This window comes from Gossypium hirsutum, chromosome A05 (genome assembly GCF_007990345.1).
Source record: "Gossypium hirsutum isolate 1008001.06 chromosome A05, Gossypium_hirsutum_v2.1, whole genome shotgun sequence".
Classification (NCBI taxonomy): domain Eukaryota; kingdom Viridiplantae; phylum Streptophyta; class Magnoliopsida; order Malvales; family Malvaceae; genus Gossypium; species Gossypium hirsutum.
This window is the reverse complement of record NC_053428.1, coordinates 21298175-21316001: the sequence shown is the minus strand read 5'-3', so window position 1 is coordinate 21316001 and position 17827 is coordinate 21298175. Positions and strand designations below refer to the sequence as shown.

General features: G+C 32.9%; 2 protein-coding genes across 2 annotated transcripts; one reads left to right on the top strand and one right to left on the bottom strand.

Moving 5' to 3' along the window:
• The first annotated feature begins 1108 nt into the window (after positions 1–1108).
• LOC107957893 (pentatricopeptide repeat-containing protein At1g77360, mitochondrial) lies at positions 1109–3818 on the top strand. The gene is made up of 2 exons (XM_016893510.2): positions 1109–1246; positions 1914–3818. The coding sequence occupies exon 2, from the start codon at positions 1978–1980 to the stop codon at positions 3412–3414; it is 1437 nt and encodes a 478-aa protein (XP_016748999.2). The 5' UTR covers positions 1109–1246; positions 1914–1977; the 3' UTR covers positions 3415–3818.
• Positions 3819–14491: 10673 nt separating this feature from the next.
• On the bottom strand, positions 14492–16145 carry LOC107957894 (uncharacterized). The gene is made up of 3 exons (XM_041113915.1): positions 15427–16145; positions 15256–15337; positions 14492–15165 (listed from the first exon to the last, which is right to left on the bottom strand). Exons 1-3 carry the CDS (start codon positions 15838–15840, stop codon positions 14651–14653), a joined length of 1011 nt encoding a protein of 336 aa, XP_040969849.1. The 5' UTR covers positions 15841–16145; the 3' UTR covers positions 14492–14650.
• Positions 16146–17827: the final 1682 nt, after the last annotated feature.

The window sequence follows — 17827 nt, the reverse complement described above, 5'->3', positions numbered from 1 at the left end:
TAAGATTAATGCTTCGATGCGTTAGGTTTTTGTTTTGTTTTCAATTATAGTTTTTCTTTCTATTTTTAATGATTTTTACATTTAAAAGTTAAAGTTATTCTATATTTATTCTGAGCTTGATATTTAAAATATTTAATTTGGGTTATCTTTATTATTACGTAAGACATATTTTATTTTTAAATATTGCATTAAAAATAATTCCTCTGTGTGGTTACGCTCAAGTTGATTTTTAGGGTACTTTTTGAAAAAAAAACAATTAAAATTAATTCGAAAATTAATTTTTTTTAAATATTATTTTTTTATATTAGATGATGTAGGATTTGAACCATCCCTGCTAAAAGAAAATGATTAATACAAAATTATTAAAAAAAGTAAACTTATTTCTATCTTTACTAAAAAATATTACTTATTTCTATCTTTACTAAAAAATATTGTTATTAAAAAGTACAAGTTACTGATTTAGCGATAATTTATATGTTTCGCCTCTCCTTAAAATGTATATAGAAAAACAAATTAATCAGTATACTAAGAACGGTTAAGGCAGAAGTGGCAGTGTTAGAGGGACTGTTGCTGTCATGCAGATCGGTCGAAGGTGGCCTATCAATTGCATTTATATATACGTCATAAGTACATGAGGGGAGGGATGACATTAACATTTAACTTCCCCGAAGGTGGCCACTCCAAGTTTGTTAGTTAGCCAACTTTCATTAACAGCTTTTCTACGTTTCTTCCTGATGTAAACCACCTTTAAAGCCACTTAGGCTTCTTTCCCGTAACATGCAAATTTTGTCTCTAATCTCGTTAATTAATTTCGGAACTAACACTCGAAGGAATACCAGCTTTTGAGAGCCTTAAAAAATCACAGTTTTGGTCTCAGGAGGACCAATATTCCAACTACAACAAAAGAAAATGAGTCTCAATATACCCTTTTCATGGGAGCTCAAACCCGGCGTCACAAAACTGTCATGTGAAGAAACCAGCATCGGTGTTAGATGTGCCACGCTAGATTTACCCCCTCCTCCTCGCCTATCGAAGAATGCCCTGTTTTGCGTCAATGATTTGCAGGGTGTTCTTCGACCTCCGCCAATAAGTCGAGTAAGGAAGGGTGATGTCAACAAGAAGGAAGACCGTCTCGTGGCAGCTCATAGGAAACGCACCAAGTATTCCATGAATGGGAAGTTGGGTACAGATGGAGAAAAGGATACCTGCAGGACTAGGACTATAAAGGACATCTTCACTAGCTCATGTAAGTACTCATGCACTATTTGTAGTGAAAATAATGTGGTAAAATTAAGGTGTCTCGATGCTCCAAGGAGAAGGCAAAGGAAGAATGAAAAGAAAAAGACACCGGTGATTCAAAATTAATTAGACAAACCCAAGTTAAAATGTAATAACGAAAAGTAAAATTTGTGGTGTGTGATTGAATAGGTAATTAGCTCGTATATTAAATGATTGATGAATGTGATTTGTGTGATTGTATCACTATTAAATTCTCTACTAAAATAATATCTTCATGTACAAATTTTAAAAATCAATGTATTTGTCAAATTTTAATTATTGTTGTGTATTACATAAGAGCGGCCTAAAAGGATCAACAAGTGTACAATTTTTTTTATTTCTTTAATAATTAGAGGACTTAATTTAAGTAACATTCATAATTTAGAGATGTAATAAAAATGTTTTAAAATTTAGGAATCAATTTAAAACAAAGGCAGTAGCAGAGGGATGTTTGAAGCAATTAACTCTTTTATTTATAAATTTACTGGATAATTTATTTTTACCCAGTTTAAATAAAATTTGAAATTGAATTAAATAGATTAATCCATTTAGAGTTCTACTATGATAGGGAAATCCCTATTATAGTGGTAATATAGTTTAGTTTTTAATTTTGTTGTTGTCTAATTTCACACTAGTTTCCATCTCGGAATCCGATCGACGCCGCCCCTCAAATTCCGCCAGAAAGCTCCACCCTGAGAAATGGGCAAAGACAAGAAAAGAACACATTCCCAGCGCTCCTCTTCGCAGCCTAAACCCCCAAATTTCCCTTCATACCAAACCGCCCCTAACCTCAACCCCAAAGTCAGACTCCTCTGCGAAATCATCTCCACCACCCCTTCCTCCGCCGTCGAAACTCTTCTTCAAGACACCGGCCTCCGTATCACCCAGTTCGACGTCGAAAACGTCCTCAAATTCTCCTACTCCTTCCCTTCCCAAGCCGTCAAGTTCTTCCGTTGGTCTGGCCACCAACTCCAACACCACCATTCGCCTTATTCCTGGAACCTCGTCGTAGACTTGTTGGGTAAGAACGGTCTCTTTGATGCTATGTGGGACGCCGTTAAGTCCATGAAAAATGAAGGGTTAGTTTCTTTGGCTACTTTCGGTTCCGTTTTTAGTAGTTACGTTAGTTTTGATAAAGTTAAGGAAGCTGTTTTGACTTTCGAAGTTATGGACCAGTACGGCTGTGTTAGAGATATCGTTGCTTTGAATACTTTGATTAGTGCTATTTGTAGGGAAGGTAAAACCATTGATGGTTTGGAGTTTCTGAGCGTAGCTAAATCTAGGATTAGGCCGGATTTGGATAGTTATGCTATCTTGCTAGAAGGGTGGGAGAAAGAAGGAAATGTTAGTTTGGCTAAAACTACTTTCGATGAGATGGTTGCTGAAGTAGGGTGGGATCCCGCTAATGTACCGGCTTATGATTTGTTTTTGAGTACTTTGATTAAGGGGAAGGATGGGGTTAATGAGGCTTTGAAGTATATTGATATACTGCTCCAGAGGAAGTGTTATCCCGGGATCAAGTTTTTTAGGGATGTCCTTGAGGATTTTCAGAAAGTCGGTAATGTTAGGGGAGCTGAGTTGATTTGGAAGGCAATGGTGGAGAAAGTTGGGATTAGGCCGGATACAGAGATGTATAATTTGATGATCGAGTTGTACTGTTCCAAGAATTACACAGATACAGCGAAGAAAATGTTGGATGAGATGGTTTTCACTGGGGCATTTCCAGATATGCAATCATATAAAGTGTTATTTCATTTCCTGATCAAGAATAGGAAGTTGAAGGATGCTTCAGTGCTTTTCAATGAGATGGTTAAAAATGAGTTTTTCCCAATTAAAACAGATTGCATTGCGGCGGTTAAGATTTTTCTTGACATTGGGGACCCTTATGTGGCTGTAAAAGTTTGGAAATTCATGATAGAGAATTATGATTCTGATTTGGATGAGACTGGAAATCTGCTGATTAATGGGCTTCGTGATGCAAACATGCTTCCTGAGGCAGTTAAGTATGCTGAGGATATGATTGAGAGAGGAATCAAGGTCACCTCAGCCACATTGTCAAGGCTGAAACACAGCCTTAGCCGAGAAAAAAAGGATGGGGTATATGAAGAACTTTTAAGAAAATGGAAATCCTCTTAGGTGGATTGAAAGTGCTTGAATTCTACATACCCGCTTTCTGAAAGGTAAACCTTTAAGATGAAAGGTTCTTGCTGTTCCTGGAGGGAGCTCTCCAAGTTGCTTCAATGGCTTGGATGATCTGGCCCCAGTTGCCATTTGAGCAAGTGTTTAGGCTCAAGGGTTGCAGAGTTGAAAACAAAGCTCAATGAAGAAGAAAATATACAGAAGAAGTGAGGGTGCAAACAGGAAAAACAGACAGGGTATTCAAGATTATAAAAGGGAGAGAATTGGAAGAGACATAATCCAAACCATCTCAAGGTTGTATGTAGCTTACACTGCCGAGATACATTACAAGAGTTGCCATGTTCTTGGCTGTTAGGTGATGTAACAATCGTTTATAATCAAGGCATCTTTTATTCCTTTCATTGCCTGTCTTTAGTGGCTGTATCTCCCGCACTCACACTTTATATACGTATTCGAATTTAATTTATTGTGTTTTGGAGGGTACGTATGTAGGCTCCAAAAGCAAATTGTCTTCATCTGAATGGGTAGTCCGTTAACATAGCTGATAGGAAGAAATTAAGATGAATTGAATGCTATAATTCAAAGATTGAAGTGGGCTGCTGTCTTTGTATTTACTAAAAAACCTAATCTCAATTGCATATTGATGTCTGAATATGTTTACATTATAAACCTGGATTCCCTCTCGCTTTCCCCCAACTCTAGGACATATACAATCGGTCAGTCGATATTATGGTTCCAGCTATGGGTCTAAAGTGGTAAAAATGAATGTTTTGTTCTGCTCTGTAACTATTTGGATAACATTTTTATGTCAAGTAACTTCAGACCATCATCTCCTTTTGCCAACATTAATATAATATTATAAACACAAAACAATGATTGAAAAAGGGTATGTTCAATTTCTCTTGTAAACAATCCTGCAGTGTTGAGAATGACAATTTAGTTAGGGTTTCTCAGCTTCCTCGTGAGGGAGACAGATGAGGTATAGAGATGTGAGCAAAGGTGGAAAATTGTTTCTCAACTTTGGCAAGTTCAATATCCTGAACTGTTCCTTGGAATTTTATTGTTTGTCTTTTCTTTTATCGTATCACTGCTTTAAAAGTATAGCTTCCAACAGGGTTAAAGGTTGATTAAAATGTCAGTTCTTTCATAATGTAAAATTCAAGGTTGATTACAATAGAAAATGTAAGGTCAGGGTGATTATAATCAGAGACTGATTCAACCATTAAATCTCAGTGCTTTAAGCAATTTAGGGTGAATTTCAGATAAAGTAAAGCTACTTGCACATAATTTCTTACTCTAACTTCAATTTGAGAAAAAGATATGGATCAACTTTTCTTTCTTTTTCCTAACTTGCTAGGTACATATCTGTAATGGAACAAATCTAAAAAGAAAAGACAGGGACAACTACATTTGAACAGTAACTGAAACTGCACAAAGTAATTAAAATTTGAAGCAAGCAAGCAAACAAATTACATCTTAGCTACAGGACATTCATGATGTCCATCACTTCACTTGTAATCTCCTCTACAATGGCGTTTCCAATTACTGTCCCCACATCCCTCTACTGGGATTCAAAACCATTCTTCCATTCCTGGGTTGAATTAATTATAGCCAGCTCCAACAATTGCTTAATGTTGGATCCATCTCCACATTGTTTTCCCCATCCCTTGATATTCTCACATCTAACCTTCCTATTCTCCTCACCAGATCCTTTAAAACTTTTCCCTTTCTGTTCCTTGTCATGGTTATTTTCCACCAACTCCCTAACACAACCAAAGAGAAGCTGCTTTGTTTGTTCCAAAACCCTCATCAATATGGACAATGGCCAGGAAGAAGTAGACTAGTGAAGCACTTTAAGTTGTTTGAATCCTACACAACTCGATTTCACTGGCCTGTGTTGAAGAAGTAAATTCAAAAGCCAAGCTGACAATATTGAGTCCTCCTTTATTAGCTTAGACCAGAACAGCCTTTTGCTGGAAGTAACCAGGCAAACGCAGTTTGTCTAAAAACCATGGTTTCAAACTACAAAAATTTTGATTTTCAGCTTTACATGCAATGTTTGGTAGGACTGGTTTTGGCAACACAGTAGTTCTATTGGTAACTTGTAATTATGCTCTTGAAAATATTTATGCATCTTTGAGTGTAAATAATTCAGATGGTTGTTACATGAAATTTATTTAATTTAAAAAATGGCAAGAATGGTCCATCCTTTTAAGGTCATGAAGAAAGAAAGCAACTCACAAATAAACTGTTATGTCAAAGTTTAACTCTAAGCAACCACAGTAAAATGTCAACTTCTCTAACCAACTTTCAAGCAAGGCCTGGATGTTACTTTCCATGAAAACTTCATCACTTTGCAAGTTGGCAACTACCATACAATCTATATACAACAGTGCTCTTGCAGATGGTGAGGATCAAATACTCATTTGTCATCTGTGAATGCGGATATGGAACATAGATCGCAATTCCCACAATAGTCTGCACATAATCATGTTAAGCATCTGATGTTCTTCCATATGATTTACAAATTCCTTTCTGCTTGGAATCTCATATCAGTTCATATCACAGAGACAATCAAGTGTTGTTTGATTGGGATTTAAAGATTTTTACATATCATGCAACTTAACACCAAAATACATTTCTTAATCTGACATATAACTAATGTTATCAAAACTGATTATGCTTACATGGTTATAAAAGTTTTCCCTCAAACCCCATTTACTCAAATAATCTAACCAAGCATGATCCTTTACTGTCTCGTGATTGAAGTTCTACTGTTTCTTAGACAGTAACAGGAAATATCCATGGAAAACAACCATACAATACACATATAAACATTAGAATAACACCTTTGGTAGATGAGATATGAAGGGTATATAAGTGTTAGTTTTGTCAGTAAAACAGTCATTTGCAAAGCACTTTTTTAAAAAAAAATATTTCCTTTTATTGTGTGACTTCTGAGTAAATCCATTTATTTTTATGCAGGTTTTACCATGTCTGTTTCACCCGTTTACTGAGATGAGCTTACCTTCTCTATAAATGTCTCCACAGTAGAATAGGGAACTGTTAAAGCAACCTTTTACAGCAAAGCCTGAAAGACAAGATGTAATGACCTGAAATTCACGGGCACCGGAAAAGTGAGTTATAGGGCCTCTGTCTTAGTGAAATAAGTTCAAAAATAATTATTAAAAATATTTATGAGCCTAGTGCTGTGTCTAATTAGGATCTAATTAAGTGAATTTAGCTTAATTTAGAGTAAGTAATAAAAAGGATTAAATTGAATAAAGGGTAAAAGTTTAATTATAAAGCAATAGAAAATAAAAAGGATTAATGGCAATTAAGCCATTGACTACAAATGAGGTGGCATATTGGTGAAATAAAATCAAAGATTTTTTTTAGGTTTTATATATTATAATGATTATTATTATGGTTTTATATTAAATTGTTATGATTATTTAATTGATAATATATTATAAATAAATTAAATAGAAGACAATTGTATGGTAATAAAATATACATGTGTAAGAATTGTATGGGTACATTTGTAATTTAAATATTTAATTACTTATAATTTAAGTATAAAAATATTTTATAATTATTAATTGTATTAATTAAATCATGAGATTTTTATTTAATAAGCAAATTAGATAATGACATTTGTAATAATATAAATATGTACACTTGTTATATAATTATTAATTTACTTAATATTAAAGTAAAAGATATTTTAATATATTATATTAATATTATATTATGTTAATAAAATAATAAAGTATAAAAGAATTAAAGAAATAAAGAAACAAAAGGAAATAGAAACAGAGTTGAAAACGGGAAGCAGGGGAGAAAAAGAGAAAGAAAAAGGAAAGAAAAATAAAAGAGAAAACTAAGGATTTGAAGTTTGGAGTTAATTTGGTAAGTCAATTAAGTCCTTTTTAGTTAATTTTAATGTTTTAGGAGCTTTGAAACAAGATTTTGATGAAATTAAGTTGATAGTTCAAGAGTTCATATGTTTCCAAGTAGGGTTCATGTTGGAAAAATTATGGAATTAGGGATTTAATTGAATGAATTCTAAGTTAGAATTGATTAAGGGATTAAATTGTAAACTAGGCTATAAGTTTTATGTTGTAGGGAATAAATTGAAGAAATTTCGAAATTAGGGAAATATGCTGGAAATTTTATAGTTAAATATAAGTTTAGACAAAATTTGAATAGAAAAAGAGAGTGAATTGGATTAAGAAAATAATTAAGTTTAGTTAGGATTAAATTGGGAATAAGGTAGGAGTTGTTTAGAAATTTAATTATTTATTATAATTAATGCTGTAAATAATAATGTAAATTATTATTATTTTCGTAGCCAACAAAGAACCAGAAGCATCAGCATCGAAAGAAAAGGAGAAAGTCATCGAGGACTAAAACGGGAGAATTACGGTGTGTATTACTATAATTCAAATTTTAATTATTATTGATTGCTGAAATTTTAATTGTTATGTATGGTAAATAAGACTTGAGGTAAGTATGTGAAATCGATATGAATATTGAGTGAAAATGAAAGTGATATAAATTGAATCAAAATGAATTGAATAAGTGAATTATGGAATATGTGATTATTTGAAAAGTGTATTGATTGAAAATAAATAAATTGTGACAAATGTATGGTGTTGATGGTATACACTTGTGTGAAAATTAATTTGTATATGAATTAAGATAATAGATATTTGAATTGAATGAGTATTGAAAATTTTTGTTTAAATGAAATTGAAATTAGAAAAAAAATAAAATAATACCCTATTAACTTGTCGGACTAGATTCGATACAAATGGCATGCCATTGGATTTGTGATGTGATGAAGAGATTGTAGTTCGGCCGAGAGGATGTTTCTGTTATTATATACTTCGGTTTATCCGAATAGGCATTTAATGCCTTATTGGTGTGTTTGGGAGGATATATTATACCGGTGTGTTATGGAGGATTTACAATATTCCGGGTGTGTTTGGGTTGGATATTCTGGTGTGTTTGGGTGGAAATCCCCGTATCTGTCATAGTCCGAGCTTTGTTAATAGGGTAAATAATTGAAATGAAATTTTGAAAATGAGATTATTTGTTTTAGCACTATTGAAAAGTACGAGAAAGAATGTATAAACTAAATTATGAATTGAGTTAGTATGAGAAAAATAAATTATGAATTTAAGATTTATGAAGTAAAATAATTTTATATAAAAGTAGTTTAAATAATTATAAAATTTATGGTTGATGTTTGTAATTTATTAATGTTAAATAGTCTTTATTTATAGTAATACCACTGAGTATATCCATACTCAGCGTACGGTTGTTTCCGTGCGCAGGTTAGTAGAAGTCAAGTGTCCCGGCTCAGCATCCAGAACAATCCCGACTCCAACACAAACTTGGTGATGTATATTTTTCTTTTGGGTAAAAGTGGCATGTACATAGGTGTTATTTAGTCACTTGAATATGTATATTATTTTGAGTAGTGAAGGATGAATTACAAAATTTAAATGGTTAAATGAAATGGTAAGGAAAGTACATGATATTTTGATACATGAACATTAAGTTGTTAAATGAATGAAGTTTTTAATCAATTTTGAATGATGCTATGATAGTTATTAAATTAAAATTTTGTTAATAATATAAATATTAGTATATGAATGTGAAATATTGGTGTTGGTTGTTTTGGTTTGAATTTGCAGGAGGTTTAGGTAAAAATAAGCAGAAATGCTGCCGAAATTTTTATAAAAAAAAATTGGAATACTCGAACAAGTCCCGTTCTACTTTTAATACGTGTTTGAACTTCGAGAGTTCAAGGTAGGGACTTAATTATTATATTATACTATGAAAGTTATATTAATTGTAAATTATTCGTAAGTTGTCTGATATGTCCGGTAATGCCTCATAACCTCGTTCCGATAACGGTTTGGGGTTAGAGAGTGTTACACAAGATACTGTTCCTCTTTTGGCAACAGACTTTTGGTAAGGGAATAAAGCCAACACTAAACCAGACACCAAGTTTGCTAACAAATAAAATTATTTACCTGCAAATTTTACCTATTTGTCATAAGCTAAGTTACCCGGACACTGTTTTAAAAGATTTTTATTGCCAAAACTATCAGGAAAAATCCAATATATATACATCCTATATGTATGCGTACCCAACAAACACTCTCAAATATGAGAAAATTAAGAAGCAAAGGATTAAAAATGTAGTGGTGAGCGTAACCTTCAACCATGTCTTGTTTTTATGATTAGGGCTTTAAACACCACCAGATTTGAATTTAAGGAGCTGGTTCCCATCACAAACGCTTATCAAATAAAATGCTTTGTGCATATCATACAGCCAACTCTTATATGCCATTATGAAATCATTCCTAAATTGACAATCAATACATTGGGTTCAATTTGCCATCAAATTCTGATGACCATATAAGAATTAGATGAAGCTGCATCAGCAGAAAAGGACACCCCAACAAGCAAATTTGTATAGAATTGTTGAGGCAGGTCTGTTAATATTAAGATGAATCAGAAAGACCACAGGAATCTGCTCATCTAATATGTGCAATCAAAGCTCAGCTTAAATAGCTTTCGAAACCCTCCTTAACTCAGCCTTTTTATAGGCTTATTCTTAGGAAAGACCAAAGTTGGTTACCTACGATCCTTATCCTATTCCTAAATTTACTTTCGTGATCTGTTTTTTCTTAAACGTATAAAAGAATAAAAAAGAAAATCACTAAAGCCATCCTGTGTAACAGAGTAGACTTGATCACGTGGTTCGACTTTCCATGGTAGGGTTTAGAATACTCCCAAAGGCATCTTTCCATGGTAGGATTCCTAAGATTTTTTTTTTAAGATATCGTGAAATCATCTCCCTACGTTTTCCTATCCTTTTTATCCTTTTTTGAAAATATAACTATCAAAAAGTAACGCTTATCCAATAATCATAATAATAAAATTGTATGTAAAGATGGATGAGTTTTGTACGTAAAAATAACTACCATCTAATTTATGCATTTTATCCCATTAGATTTATTTAGGAGTTGGATTCCTCTAAAATTGAAAAAGATTATATAAAAATATTAGTATTGCAAAAAATTAGATTCATTTAAATTAAGAGTTCAACTCAAGTTTTAAGAGAAATTATTGTATGGATACTTCTCAGCTGAGAAATTATTTTATGGACTTTTTCCACAACATTATTCATGATTCCTTTTTAATTATTCAATAATATTTTAGTAATTTTTTACTCTGAATCTTGGACTCGAAATTCGAAATCTAGATTTAGGGTTTTGGTTTGGGATTCAAGATTTAAGAATTAAGATTCGAGTTTAGTATTTGGGGTTCTAGGTTCGATGTTCAAGGTTCGAGTTCAAGATTTAAAAGTTCGGGATTCAAGATTTAAGGTTCATGGTTCGGGGTCCATAAAATAATTGGTAATGTACAAATTAACCTTTTTTTTAATTTTATTTATCTAATTAACTATTTATTTTAATTATAAAATCTTAAAAATATTAATTTAAAAATAGTTATAGAGTTAAAAGTTTAGTATATGCTAATAATTAGAATAAGTACTAATATATATTATATAAATAGTGTATAATTTAATAAATAAAAATTATTTAATTTAAATTAAAGGGAAAATGGTAATATAATTTAATAAATAAAATTTTATATAATTTAAATTATTGACTTAAATTTTATGTTTATCTAATTAAATATTTATTTTTAAAATAAAATTAATTTAAAAATTAATTATAGATAATATATATAATTAAATAATTTTTTATTTAAGTTAAATTAAATGAGTAATTTTTATTTAAACTAAGTTAAATAAAAAATATAATTATGCCACGTGTTGCAACTTTAGTGTCTTGTTATATTATATATATGATTAGTTTAGGATTTGTACCACCCTCTAGAAGAAAATGATTAATAAAATGTTATTCAAAAGAAAAGAGAGAACTTGTTTCTTCCGTTGCTAAAAAAAATATAAACTATTAAATTTTATTTGTACAAAAAAACCTTTTTAAATATTATAATATTATAAATTATATTTGCATAGAGTGCACTCAATATAATTATAGCAGCTTAATTAAGTTGTGTTTCCAAAGAAAACAAATTAATCAGTATGCTAAGAATGGTTAAGCCATAAGTGGCAGTGTTAGAGGGAATGTTTATTGTCAATCATCTAAATTAATGCAGGTCGAAGGTGGCCTATCCATTGCATTTATATATACGTAATAAGTGGACGAGGGGAGGGGTGACATTAACATCTAACTCCCCCGAAGGTGGCTACTCCAAGTTTGTTAGTTACCCATTCTTTTCAACTTTCATCAACAGCTTTTCAGAAGAAAATAAAGATTCTGTCTGTTTTCATAATGGCCACAACTTCAAACTATCATGATTATACTTGTCTATTTTAAGAGTAGACAGATTTTAGAACAAAATTATTGGGTTAATTATTTTGAAGATATTTGGACGAATAAAGTCAAAGTCATTTGAGTTGAAATTGAATATTTGAAAAATTGGTTTTTTGTGGATTAAGTTAGGTTTTTTGCAAAACAAGTTAAGTCACTTTCAATAGTTGAAGACCTTGAATTACACCAAGACTCTTATAGAATTAATATATTATACTATTTTTTAGCTTTAATTTATAGAAAAGTGATTAGATTATAATCTTATGTAATCAAAACTTAAGTATTATATAAACTTAAGTTTTACCTAAGTTAAAGGTATAACGGAGAGTTCTGAGAGTTTGATAGAACACAAATTTGTTCAAGTTAAGAATATGCATGTGTGCATTATTTCTATAGACAATCAAGAGAGCCTCTTAAATTGCGTAGCTAACTTTTGAGGGGGAAGCTTAGTGAGGGAGTGATCTAAACTTTGTACAATGGTGGTGCTACTAAATTGGTGAGTGTTATACCGTGAGAAAAATAATAGTATAGATATAGACTGAGATCGGACTGCATAAACAATCTCGATATTCTTTTTATTATTTTCACACTTTTTTGTTTGTACTTGAAACTATAATCATAATTCTAAACACCATTTTAGCCAAAGTTTGAGTTTGCAAAGCAAATATCCCCTTCGTTTTTCCATAACCTTTAAAGCTGCTTAAGCTTCTTTTCCGTAAGATGCAAATTTGGTCTCTAATCTCATTAATTAATTTCAATTCAAAGCTAACACTGTTTCTTAGGAACGAGCACCAGCTTTTGAGAGCCTTAAAAAACCACTGTTTTGGTTTCAAGAGGACCAATGTACCAACCACATTAAAAGAAAATGAGTCTTAATGCACCCTTTTCATGGAAGCTCAAACCCGAGGTCTCGAAACTGACATGTGAAGAAGCCAACATCGGCGTAAGACGTGCCATGCTAGATTTACCCCATCCTCCTCGCCTATGCAAGAGTTTCAAGAGTTTCAATTTTGCGTCGATGATTTATAGGGTGTTCTTCAGCCCCCGCTGATAAGTCCAGTAAGGAAGGAGGTTAAATTCTGTTATTAGTTCCTCTATTTTGCTAAAGTTGTGGATTTAACCGAGCTAACAGTTACATTTATTTGGTTAAATTTAATTTTTAATCCTGTACTATAAATGACACGTCTACTGACTTGTTTAAATACTCGTGCATTATTTAAAATATCTTAATGCTTCAAGGAGATGGCAAAGAATTTAATGAAAAAAATTGATGATTTAAAATTATCTGGACAAACCCATATTAAAATGTAACTAAGTTAAATTTGTGGTGTGTTTGTGTGAATGAATAGGTAATTAAGACCTATGTTGGATGATTAATCATGTGTGCCATTTGTGTGATTGAAATATGTATCCATATCTGCATGTACAGTTTTTAAAGCCAATCCTATGTATTTGTCAAACTTTAATATCTGTTGTGTAGTACATAAGGGCGGCGTAAAAGCATCAACAAGTGAAAAACTAATTTTTTCTCCCGTAACTTTCAACTTCCAAAGTACTGTGTATTGGTCTTCGAGACTGAGCCGTAATAGCGCAAAAAGGCAGGCCGCAGCCGGCAAGGAATGTAAATACATCAGAGAACTGACTGTTCACTGTGTGCTTTTCAACGTTTTCACAAGACTTGGTCTTCTATCATCCGCAAACTCACCTGCCTTTTCCTTGCAAGTTTTGTTTAAAAACCTAACACCCAACTTCTTTTCTCACGTTTTATATGCTACTAATGCATGAAAGCTGTGTTATCATAAATCACCTGTTATAATAAACCCCTTCGCTATAAAGAGCCTTTATTAAACCATTTCTTACCCGCAAATAGAATTAGAAAAAAAGAAAATGAATCAAAACAAGGCTCAGTCTCGAGGGAACGTGCCATTCTCATGGGAAAACAAGCCAGCAGGGATTCGCAAAGAAACATGCCAAGAAGGAATGGAACATCATTACTTTATGCTTAAGCTACCGCCACCTCCATTTCCACCTCAAAGTGTTGGGATGTCGATTGATGGTATTAAAATTTCACCTCCTCCTCCTCCTCCTAGAAGACTTAAGAAGTCCGATGATCCCTTTTTGGCAGCTTACAAGGAGTGCACTAGGAGCACTAGCAAAGGTAAGTTGGCTAAAAGGGATAGCGTGTCAAGTTTGAAGAAGGGTATGTTCAATTTCTCCTGTAAACAATCCTGCAGTGTTGAGAACGACAATTTAGTTAGGGTTTCTCAGCTTCCTCATGAGAGAGACAGATGAGATATAGAGATGTGAGCAAAAGTGGAAAATTGTTTGTCAACTTTGGCAAGTTCAACAGCCTGTACTGTTCCTTGGAATTTTATTGTTTGTCTTTTCTTTTATCGTATCACTGCTTCAAGAAGTATAGCTTCCAACAGGGCTAAAGGTTGATTAAAATGTCAGTTCTTTCATATGAACTTGAGCAAATGTAAGATTCAAGGTTGATTACAATAGAAAATGTAAGGTCAGGGTGATTATAATCAGAGACTGATTCAACCATTAAATCTCAGTGCTTTAAGCAATTTAGGGCGAATTTTAGATAAAGTAAAACCACTTACACATAAATTTCTTACTCTTAACTTCAATTTGAGAAAAAGATATGGATCAACTTTTCTTTCTTTTTTCTAACTTGTTAGGTACATATCTGTAATGGAACAAATCTAAAAAGAAAAGACAGGGACAACTACATTTGAACAGTAACTGAAACTGCACTCAGTAATTAAATTTTGAAACAAGCAAGCAAGCAAATCACATTTTAGCTATAGGACATTCATGATGTCCATCACAACTTCACTTGTAATCTCCTCTACAATAGCGTTTCCAATTACTATCCCCACATCCCTCTTCTGGGATTCACAACCATTCTTCCATTCCTGGGTTGAATTAATTATATCCAGCTCCAACAATTGCTTAATGTTGGATCCATCTCCACATCGTTTTCCCCATCCCTTCATATTCTCACATCTAACCTTCCTAATCTCCTCACCAGATTCTTTAAAACTTTTCCCTTTCTGTTCCTTGTCATGGTTATTTTCCACCAACTCCCTAACACAGTCAAAGAGAAGCTGTTTTGCTTGTTGCAAAACCCTCTTCGACATGGACGATGGCCGGGAAGAAGTAGACCAGTGAGGCACTTTAAGTTGTTTGAATCCTACACAACTCGATTTTTCTTGTCTGTGATGAAGAAGTAAATTCAAGAGCCAAGCTGACAATATTGAGTCCTCCTTTATTAGCTTGGACCAGAACAGCCTTTTACCGGAAACTTGTTGTCTTGCTGCTTTTTAACTTCAGGGGAATTAGTAATGAATTCTAATCAGAAGGGAAAGTAATTATGAAAGCTTATATCAACTTTAAATATACTAACAATTATCGAGTGGGCAGCTGCTTGTTGAAGTAGATACTTGTTCTTCCATGCATCTCCATTCAAACTCTGTATCTGCAGCAGCCTGTTTATCTTTGTGAGTTTCAATTAGAATCTTGCACCATGGAGAAGATTAAAGAGAAGAATAAGCAAAAAAATTAAGGTTTTGTTTACCTTCTCTCCTGTTTCATGGTAGAGTTTTAGGTCAGACATGGAAGTATCAGCAAACATCGGTGGTTCATCTAATTCTACATCACTATCTGAGCATGAATTATACATTGTTGCACTGCTGGCTGAGGAAAATCTATCTGCGTCTTCAGTTTCTTCATCATCGGAATTCTTGGTTTTTACGCCTTTAATTTTAAACAACTTGTTGCATAGCGAAGCCTTAAGTACCTTGGGAAAGTGTGAAATGCGCTTCTTCTTGCTCTTGTTTTGACTGCCACACTTGTCCAAAAACTTGCCTGAATTGCCATGACAGCACCCTCTTTCTGAAAGGTAAACCTCTAAGATGAAAGGCTCTTGCTGTTCCTGGAGGAGCTCTCCAAGTTGCCTCAGTGGCTTGGATGATCTGGTCCTAGTAGCCATTTGAGCAAGTGTTTAGGCTCAAGGGTTACAGAGTTGAAAACAGAGCTCAATGAAGAAGATAATATACGAAAGATACAGAGCGTGCTAACAGGAAAAACAGGCAAAAATTTTGAAGAAGAGCAGAAACAAAAGGAAGACAGGGTATTCAAGATTAATAAAGGGAGAAAATCGGAAGAGACATAATCCGAACTGTCCCAAGGTTGTATAAACTGCCGAGATACCTTACAAGAGTTGCCATGTTTTTGGCTAGGTAATGTAATAATCTTTTTTAATCAAGGCATCTTTCTTTTATTCCTTTCATTGCCAGTCTCTAGTGGCAGTATCTCCCGCCCTCGCATTTTATATACGTAATTCCATTTTTTTTTGGGAGGGGGGGGGTAGGGGTGTTACGAATTTAGGTTCCAAAATCAATTGTCTCCATCTGAATGGGTAGTCCATAACTAGTCAACATAGCTGCTAGGAACAAATTAAGGTGAATTGAATGCTATGATTCAAAGATTGAAATGGACTGCTGTTTTCTTATTTACTAAAAAGCCTAATTGCATATTGATGTTTGAATATGTTTACATTATGAGCCTGGCTTTCCCTGGCTTTCCCCCAACTTTAGGACATACACAATCGGCCAGTCGATATCATGGTTCCATCGTGAACTTAGTTAATGCTCAAAAATCAAAGCTGCTTTCTACTCCTTGTATTTGTTTGTGCTTTATGTTATGAAAAATAAAACTGAAGCATTTTGGGTAGGGGGGATTTGGTTTATTGCATGATTAAAGCAGCTATGGCTCTAAAGTGGTAAAAATGAATGTTTTATTTAGCTCTGAAATTATTTGGATAACATTTTTATGTCAAGTAACTTCAGAGCATCGTGTAAGAAATTGTCTGTTTTTACCCTTTTGTGTATAGCTTCTGTCATGATATTAGGATAGGGTTTTCAAATTTGAAACTTATAGTTGGAACTTGGATGGGTATTGGTAAAAGAACAATAATCTAATTGGGTTAGGGCATCATGGTTTTAGAAACAGTCATGGTGACCGATAGTGTTGTATAAATCACATCAAATGCTGTGAAAGGTGGAACAAAAAGACTTAATTTGAGACACGTGGTGGAATTGAATAGTGGAGCAACTTTCTTTTGCTAACGATAATATTGTAATATACGTAGGGCATCCATTCCAAAACCATACATCAGATAAAACTATGATTGATGGGATAGGAAATGGGGGCTCCTTCCATCACAATCGAGCACAGGGTGGGCAATCACCGCCCCAACTAGGCTGTATATATCTTTTCAACCAATACCTCTACCGACTCTTCTCCCAAAGGGAACCTTTTCCTATTCTTTTCTCTTGTCTTTTCTTTGTTTTGGTGTTTGACCTCTGAAGATTACTAAGGATAATAATATGTCTCTTTTCATGAGTAGATTCAAGGATTCTTCGTTTAATTTAGTAGCTTTGATTTGTACATAATTCTAGAGTCCAATTTTAAATTTTCAATTAATAATAAAATATATTTTATTTTTTAAAATTAATATTTTTACGGTCACCTGGTAAGTAAATAAAATTCATAAATCATTTCTCACAAAAATTTTACTGTGTTCTTATTAATTTTTTTTGTATTTATTATAAAACTAAAAGAATTATAATAAGAATAAAAGAGAAGAATAGACACAAAAGTAAAAAAATAATTTTATCTTTTCTTAGATTAAATAAGTTTATGTATGTCCTTTATTTATAACAGGAGTCTCAATTACTATAAATTATAAATATATAATAAAAATATTTTATAAATTCTTTAAGGGTTACAAAGAAAATATCCATTATCAATAAATTTATACAAAAGATAATGATTTTCTAAATATGAGAATAGCACAAAACGAACAACAACATAGAATATGTAGACTGTGGAACCGCAATATCTGCCCTTACTGACATCTCTAGCTGTTAGTGAAGGAGGGAAATGCATGCCCCCTAAAATGGAGTTGGAGATTG

Coding starts and splice junctions, on each gene's coding strand:
- LOC107957893 (XM_016893510.2), top strand. CDS start 1,978: ATGGGCAAAGACAAGAAAAGAACACATTCCCAGCGCTCCTCTTCGCAG.
- LOC107957894 (XM_041113915.1), bottom strand. CDS start 15,840: ATGGCTACTAGGACCAGATCATCCAAGCCACTGAGGCAACTTGGAGAG. Junction 15,338..15,426: donor ACCATGAAACAGGAGAGAAG/GTAAACAAAACC, acceptor AAAGATAAACAG/GCTGCTGCAGATACAGAGTT. Junction 15,166..15,255: donor CAGCTGCCCACTCGATAATT/GTTAGTATATTT, acceptor GTTAAAAAGCAG/CAAGACAACAAGTTTCCGGT.